The sequence below is a fragment of the Meles meles genome, chromosome 16, assembly GCF_922984935.1.
Source record: "Meles meles chromosome 16, mMelMel3.1 paternal haplotype, whole genome shotgun sequence".
NCBI lineage: Eukaryota > Metazoa > Chordata > Mammalia > Carnivora > Mustelidae > Meles > Meles meles.
The window spans coordinates 35,239,334-35,247,940 of NC_060081.1; the positions used below are offsets into that span (position 1 = coordinate 35,239,334).

Below are 8,607 nucleotides of genomic sequence, written 5' to 3' on the forward strand. Positions count from 1 at the left end.
GTATTCTAATATTCTAGTCCTCGTCACAGTTAAGGAAACTGAGGAACAGAAAGGCTGAGCAACTTGCCATATGTGACATAATTTATAAACGATGGAGCTGGGGGCTCAAATCCAGCCAAGCTGGCTGCAAAGCCCCCACTCTTAACCCTGAGGCTCTGAGGTCCCCCATCCTTATGTTTGCAAGTTACCCTGAGAAAGTCATTCCAGAGCCAGGGCACGAAGGAACACCTCCAAGAGGTGCTCAAACAACCCTGAGCACTGCCTGCAAACAAAACATGCTGTAGGCTGGATGGGGAATACGAAGTTGTCTAAGAGTTATGCTCCATGCCCAGGAACCTAGATTGTTAAGTGTAGGAAAGAGCATGATGAAAAAGTACACAATGACTTGTAAAGGAAATGAGGTATAAGTGCTAACCTGCTGATAGAAAGTCCTACGCACTTCACACAGAGATCAGTTCTGGTTCGGTTACTCAGGAACACGTGTGATGGGGCAGCATGTCACAGGTGCCTTAAAGGAAGGGTCAGGTTTCAGCAGATGGAGAAGAGGCAGCGACGAGAACTTTCCAGTAGACAAAAAGACAGGAGCCATGGGGTGGCCGTGAGGCACAGTGAGACATTTCTCTGACGGTCAGAGGGGCCCCTCTTGCTGGGCCCTTCAGCATCTGTAGGAACAATTGAATTTGACAAAAGGTGGGTTGTAAAGAGGTAAAGACCATGGGCAGAACTGTAAGGACTGGCCACCCTCATGGGGGAAGAAGGGCAGAGGGGCCACCTCTCTGGCAAGTAGAGGAGAGGAGAAGCAGGAAGGTAGGTGTCTCAGAAGCTGTGGGATGAAGAGAGAGACCTGAAATAGCCAGAGATCAAGAGTGCAAACAACATAGAGACATCAAGAAAAATAGAGACCAAAAATAAGTTTTTGGCTTCAGTATTTAGGACATAATGGGTGTTCCTCAAGGGAGCCATTGCAATGAAACAGCAAAATGGGCCTGGGCTGGTAAACCCTCAGTGAGGGCAGCAGGGCCAGGGGCCAGTCAATGGAAAGGGAGCTCCTGGTGTCATCCTCATGGAGACATCGGTAGTGGCCAATCCCCCTAAACAGAAGGTCCAGAGAGGAACTGAGGTAGTTCAAAACATGCAAAAAAGCCTCAAAGTAATGGCCCAAGGAGACCCAAATAGGGCACCCTACTAAAGATAGCCATGATGAATCATCTAGAACCTATCCAAGAAGTAAACCAGCCTGGTGTGGGGGCAAGACTTGATTCCTGAATATCCCTCAAACTCCTTTGAGGGCTGGCAAGCTTGGAAATTCTAGTAAAGTTTGAGGAAAGGGTGTAACAGGTCCTGTCCTCTCTCTTGCCTCACACATACAGGCATTGCTCTCATTTTCTGAGATCTTTCAGAGGCCATCTATCTGTCGGGGAAGGCCAAAGGGCCAGCTTGCACCTGAGGCAGCCCTGCTCCAGCTCCAGCCTCCATGGGTGGGCTGTGCATGTGAGTCAAGACCCAGGCTCAGCACAGGCAGATGCTGGGACGTCAGACCAGATTCTGCCTGCTCCCACCAGCAGACAACCCGACTCTTCAAAACTGCTGGTCTTTCCTTCTCTCCCCAGAGGTGCAGAGGCACCCATTCCAGGGTTCCTCAGACCTTAGTTTCCATGCAGCGCTCTCCCACTTAGCTTTCAGGAGGCAGTAGTTGTCCTTGTCAGAGCTCCCGCCCTCCACCCTGGGATAAGTCGTCAGGAAACGCAGGAAAGGACCACTGTACCTCCTCCCCTTCATTCTTGGAGAGCCCACACCCCACCCCTTTGGTCACTATCAGTAGAATCCAGGGGAGGGGTGAGTGCGCACGTGCTTGCCTTTCGCTGGTGAAGAGGCCACACTGCCCTTACAGGGTCTGCGCTCTGCTGGACCAAAGAGGCAAGACACCCAGCTAAAAGGTGGAATCCGCGTGGGGGTTCCCTTGAGCGAATTTTCTTGTCCCAGGGCAAAGGCCCTGCATTCCTCATACCCATTATTAAGCTTTTCAGCCCAAGTTTAGAGCTCTCCAACTTTGGGGGCTTTGTTTAGAGTTCAACAGCGCCGCCCTCTGGTGTTTGGTTGTGAGTGACCGGAGCGAAGAGATGGCACAGGATTAAAATAAAAAAAGAAGTTTGTCCCTCCCTTAAGTTTTTTTTTTTTCCCTCCCTTATGTTTTGGACAACCCCCCCCCCCCACACACACCACACACACACACACACACACACACACACACACACACACACACACATTCTTGGTAAGTGAATAAGCGGAAAAGGTCGCGAAAGTGACAGATTCCCATCTCCTCGTCGCAGCTGTACCCACCCTGTCCGTCCGGAGGACCGCCCTTCTGCAACGCGAGTGGCATTACGTTGCACCTTTATCTCACTCTGATATCTCAGCCAAATGCAAAATTCCTTAACCGTCCCAAGCCAGATTCGCTTGGAGCCCACGAGGGCTCCCGTGCGCCCCTTTTGGGGTGTGAGATGGCCTATCCCTCTGTGAAGCTGGATAAAAACAGACCGAACAGGCTAGCGCGCTCCCCAACACGCCCGCTCCTACAGGGCTCTTCAGAATTCGCCTCATGCTCAGGGACCCGTGGGTCCTTGATTGTGCGCGCAGCGCGCCAGTTAGGCCAGTTCTTCCCCCTTCCCCCATCATCGCGCCAGCCACACCCTCTGTCCTCTGGGGCCGAGCGCACCCGTGTCTCCTGCTTTAGCCTCCGGGGCTCGGGGCGGGGTCCCGAGCTCTTTCACCGCCACTGCTTCTTTGGGGGAAGCCCACGCCCTTGGCACCCCCTCCCCAAATCGTCTTCTTGGCTGGCACCTCCCCCTAGAGCCTGGCGGGTCTTGGGCCCTATCTCCCCTCAGCTCATTCAAAGCTCTCCTCTCTGGTCTCCACTTCACAGAGTTCCGCAATCCAGACTTCCCTTGAAATTGGTGGTAACATTCTTTTATAAGAAAAAGAAAGAGGACCGAGAGATTAAGAGGGGCTGCGTATTAAGCCCCGTTTACGACCGCGAGCCTGAGGGCCCTAGTGGCGGGGGAGGACATTGTCTTGCTGACAGAGGTGCTGTCTTCCCGCGGCGCCTGCGCCTGGCGGTCCCGCCTGGGGACCTCCCAGCGCCCCGGCCGGGTTTACTCATCCCGGCGAGGTGATCCCAGGCGCGAGGGCGGGCACAAGGCGTCCGGAGAACCCAGTAATCCGAGAATGCAGCATCAGCCCTTCCCACCAGGCACTTCCTTCCTTTTCCCGAACGTCCAGGAGGGAGGGCCGCGCACTTATAAACCCCCGCCCCGGCCGGCCGGCATGTCAGAGGCTGCTTCCCCAGCGCTGCGCGCCGCGGCTGGACACGTCTGGGCTGGGACCAACGCAAGCGTCTATCGCCCCCGGCGCCTTGCGCTTCCCAGTCCCCTCCGAGCTCGGGCCCTGTCGCGGCGTTTGCGCTCTCCCCCGCGTCTGCACTCGGCGTGCTGGGACAGCATGCTCCGGGTCCTGCTCCTCGGCGTGCTGGCCCCCGCGGGTCTGGGGCTCCCCACGTCCCCAGAGCCTCAGCCACGCGGCAGCCAGTGCGTCGAGCACGACTGCTTCGAGCTTTTCCGGGGCCCCGCGACCTTCTTCGCCGCCAGCCAGGCCTGCGAAGGGTTGGGGGGCCACCTGATGACTGTGCGCTCCTCAGTGGCAGCTGATGTCATCTCCTTGCTACTGAGCGGCGACAGCGGCGACAGCCCGCGCCTCTGGATCGGCCTGCAGCTCCAGCCGGGTTGCAGCGACCCAGGGCAACTCGGGCCCTTGCGCGGCTTCCAGTGGGTTACCGGCGACAACCGCACCAGCTACAGCAGGTGGGCGCGGTTCCACGTTGACCCAGCGCCTCTCTGCGGCCCCCTGTGCGTCGCAGTCTCGGAAGCTGGGGCCCTAGCACCCGGCGAGCCAGCCTGGGAGGAGCAGCAGTGCACTGCAGAAGCTGATGGTTTCCTCTGCGAGTTCCACTTTGCAGCCTCCTGCAGGCCCCTGCTTGTGGACTCTGGTGCCGTGGCGGCCGCCGGTGTAACGATCACCTATACCACCCCGTTCGGGGCCACTGGCGCGGACTTCCAGGCGCTACCCGCGGGTAGCTCTGCCTCTATAGCGCCCTTCGGAGTGGAGCTGGAGTGCGCGGTGCCGCCAGGAGAGGCCGAGGCGCGCTGGGGCCGGGATGACCAGGGCGCCTGGGACTGCAGCGTGGAGAACGGCGGCTGCCAGCACACTTGCAACAGGAGCGCTGAGACTTCGCACTGCTTCTGCCCGGCTGACGCCTACCTAGAGGCTGACGGACGCTCCTGCGCCGCACAAGCGGATCACCCTTGCCACAAACTCTGCGAGCACTATTGCATTACCAACAGCTACGTGCCCGGCTCTTACTCGTGCATGTGCGAGACCGGCTACCGGCTGGCTGCCGACCAGCACGGGTGCGAGGACGTGGACGACTGTATCCAGGTGCCCAGTCCGTGCCCGCAGCGATGTGTTAATACACGGGGCGCCTTCGAATGCCACTGCAACCCTGGCTTCGAGCTGGTAAACAACGACTGCGTGGAGTCAGCGGACCCGTGCTTCGGGAGTAAGTGCGAGTACCAGTGCCAGCCCGTGGGCCAGACAGACTATCGCTGCATCTGCGCTGAGGGCTTCGCACCCAGCCCTCAAGACCCACACAGGTGCCTAATGTTCTGCAACCAGACTGCATGCCCAGCAGACTGCGATCCCTACAGCCCAACTTCCTGCGAGTGCCCTGAAGGCTACATCCTGGACGACGGCTTCATGTGCACAGACATCGATGAGTGCGAAAATGGAGACTGCCCGGGGGCCTGCCGCAACCTCCCAGGCACCTACGAGTGCATCTGTGGGCCTGACTGTGACCCTACCGAGGTGAACACGGATGGTGACGGTGATGGCGGTTCTGGGGAGCCCCCGGTCAGCCCGACTCCAGGCGCCACCTTGAGCCCCTCCCCTGTAGGGCCTTTGCATTCTGGAGTGCTCATCGGCATCTCCATCGCCAGCCTATCTCTGGTGGTGGCGCTTTTGGCGCTCCTGTGCCACCTGCGCAAGAAGCAAGGCACCACGAGGGCGGAGCTGGAGTACAAGTGTGGTTCCCCCGCCAAAGAGGTGGTGCTCCAGCACATGCGAACCGAGCAGATGCCTCAGAAACTCTGAGAGGCCTCTTTCCTGTCCCCTGCTGTGGGGTGGGCCTGCGCTCCCTCCTGTGTCTCCCCACCTCCCCCAGCCTTACTCTCTGGGCACCTAATCCAAAGCACTTTAGCTGGCATCAGAACTGGAGAAGATTCTGCCCCCCTTCTTTTGCTGATTCCACACTTGGCTGGGGAGCGGGGGTTGGAAGGAGTATGCGCCCCAGCCACTTCCATGACATCATTACACGACTAGGCAGAGATGGCAATTTATAGCGAAGATGCAGACTGCAGAGTGTCCCACGACCTCGCCAAGGGGCACAGAATGGGAGAGCCTCCTTGGCTGGCAGCCTTTGGGTCAGTCTTGCAATCGCATGGACTAGTGAGTGTAATCAAGGTGTGGATAATGACCAAGATATTTATTTTTTTTAAGTATTTAGGATGATTTTTTTCTTTTGTGTTTCCTTTTTCTCCCCTACCTGTATATCTTCAGTACCCGCTTTGTATCTCTCCTTCCTTCCCTCCCTTCTTCACTTCCCCTTCCCTATCTGTATATTTATATATTTCTACTCTTCAGGTGGGAGTTAAACCACCTTGGTGGTGTTCCCAGCACTCTCACATTGCTGAAGCCAAGCCCCCTGTTCCCTTTGTTATCCCTCCCAATTTTCCCCTCCCTGGAATTCAGCCAACCTACCCAGAGTCTCCCTACCTGGTCACCCTCCTTCTGTCTTTACCTTGGCAAAATGTCTGTATGAAGCAGAATCAAAAACACTACAGTCAAGGTTGGTTGGGAATTTATTTGCTCTTGAACCAGGCTTGCTAATTTATCCTGAAATTGCAGGCTTCCAGAGTAATATCATTTTAACAAAAGTTAAGATGTGAGGGCATTCATTGAACTAATGTTGCTGGACTGTCACAGAAATTCAACCCAAGGAGTTTTTTTATTTTTATTTTTTAAACAATGAGCCTGGGTTTTATTGTTGTCATTTTCGTTTGAACTGAAAGATCTTTATTGTTGTTAAGCTCCTTGTGCCAGTTTCTTTTTCCCATTATTATAATTGTTGTTGTTGTTATTACTGGTTATTTTTGACAATGTTGAAAATGTTCTCATTATTGCTCTAGATTAAGATGGGAATGAATTTCTTCCCAGGAGAGAGTTTAAGAAAGTTCTAAGCTGCACAATTCATGCGTTACCATTTTGAATCTTACTCTTTTTGTAATGTGTGCTCCAAAACAAAACCAGTTCTGCTGGGTTTGGGGGGATTTGGGAACTCGGGGATGAAGCCTGGAGGTTGCCCAATTAGGGCCTCACCTTGATCGGGCCCTCGGGAATTTCTCCCACTTTAAAGGAGCCTTCTAACCCTGGCCACTTAGAACACGATCCCTGGACAATAAGGGAGTGCTGCGCCTGGCAGCTGGCTAGAAATGCAGAAGCTCCAGCTGCATAAGAATCCATATTTTAACAAGATCTGCAGGGGTCTGCCCAATATAGCTTGAGAAGAACTGTTTCAGACAGCTTCCAAATTTCTGGAATGCATTAAATATAGATAAGCAGCAGGCCAAGTCCAGGCCTATATTCTCAAGAAACTGAGGAATTTTCAATTTATAGATTTGCTTTCTAATAGAAAAGACTAGGTACACACCTTTAGACATTGCTACACAGGGTTGTTGGTTCAACTAAGCTAGGAATGAATTGTGTTTCACTGTATGGGAAAAATGTATCATACAAGTGTATCTTTTGTAAAACAAAGGTTTTCCTCTATTTTGTAAACTCAGCACATTTGTACATAGTTATTTATTTATTGGAGATAAACTCGAACACAGGCAAAACTCTTGCTTATGACATCACATGTAGAAAATAAACAAATAACAAAGTGCTCTTGAGTTTTGTGTCTGTTCATCTACCCTTCCCCAACCCCCTCATTTTATGTCATTAAACAGGGCTCACAAAAAATTGAAATGCTGGGAGGCACCTGGAAAGGCAGCTCCACACCCCATCACTAACTCCATCTGCTCATGGCACCGTCTCTGACTTTCAAAGATCTTTCCAGAGAAGATTGTTTTCACTGTAGAAGGACTTCATGTTACGTCTGTGTGCACAAATATTTATGTTTCCTTCTGTAACCATAACAACTTCATACATAAGACTTGTGTCTATGTGTTTTGAAACACATTATAGGATTATTTGTTGGGGTGAGTTAAAGAAATATTTCTTGGGGGCATTTCTAGAATCCCAGCTGTGTGTCCTTCCTGTGAATGGTTTGGCATTATCTGCCCTCTGAGATATCCAAATACAACAGTCACGAGGGGTCTCAGTCTGTGGTTCAAATTCAAAGAATCATTTCCACACACCAAGGTCTCATGCAGTATTAAATCATTCTTTTTTCTGTTGGAGATTAGAAATGTTGTGTTTTGTAAGACACATATTTCCTGGGGCCCTTTTCCTCGGAGTGAGGCCCCAGCTGAATTTTATATACAGTGCTCTGAAAATTTTCATAAAGCAGAAGTTGGAAGACAACCGAGTTTGATCAAATACTCAAATACTTATTTTACATCTGGATAATGCTGAATTTCTCTTAACTCTGCTTAGTTACTGTTGCAAAGATGCAGCTGGAGATTCTGTATCCGTCCTGGATGAAGCTGACAGCCTTGAGGTGTGTGGGGGTGTGGCCACTATGCATAACACATAGGATCTCCCAGGATCCTAAGTTGAGCTATGTTGCCTTTAGGAGTTTGGCAGACTAGGAGAAAACCAAAGTCAGTAGTAGGTACATGTGAAGGAAAAAGTTGATATGTATCGGCAAAGCAGGCACACATGAATTGTGCTGCGGGTCTAGAGGAGAGAGCGGTAGCTTATAGATTTGTCCTTACTACTGGACTTCATTTTTCTTTTCTTTTCTTTTTTTAAAAAATATTTTATTTATTTATTTGACACAGAGAGAGAAAGAGAGAGACAGCGAAAGAGGGAACACAAGCAGGGGGAGTGGGAGAGGGAGAAGCAGGCTTCCTGCTGAGTAGGGATTCGATTCCAGGACCCCAGGATCAGGACTCAAGCCAAAGGCAGACGCTTAATGACTAAGGCACCCAGGCGCCCCAGACTTCATTTTTCAAAAGCATCTGCTTCCAAGTAGCTTGTGAATGTCTAACTAGGGCTCATTGCTTAGGGTTTCTCTAAAATCCCCAAAGGAGGGGAATTTTCTTAAGGGATATAAGAAGACCAAAACACACTTTTAAAATTCAGAGTTGAAAACCCTTACTGGGTCATCTTGGACCCCAGGGCACTGGTGGGGTGGGAGCCCAGTCCCTCCACACCCTCCTCATTCCCTGCCCTGTGGGAAGTTAAACATCCCTGCTTATAGGCCTCCTCTAAACTTGGAATTCTCAAAACAACTGGGAAACCGCAGCCCCACTCTGAGAAAGATGCCAGGATCAC

The 8,607-nt window shown here is 52.2% G+C and overlaps 1 protein-coding gene across 1 annotated transcript; it reads left to right on the forward strand.

Moving 5' to 3' along the window:
* Nucleotides 1–3,237: 3,237 nt before the first annotated feature.
* On the forward strand, nucleotides 3,238–7,043 carry THBD (thrombomodulin). The gene has a single exon (XM_045981815.1). The coding sequence runs from the start codon at nucleotides 3,325–3,327 to the stop codon at nucleotides 5,200–5,202; it is 1,878 nt and encodes a 625-aa protein (XP_045837771.1). The 5' UTR covers nucleotides 3,238–3,324; the 3' UTR covers nucleotides 5,203–7,043.
* The last annotated feature ends 1,564 nt before the right edge of the window (nucleotides 7,044–8,607 follow it).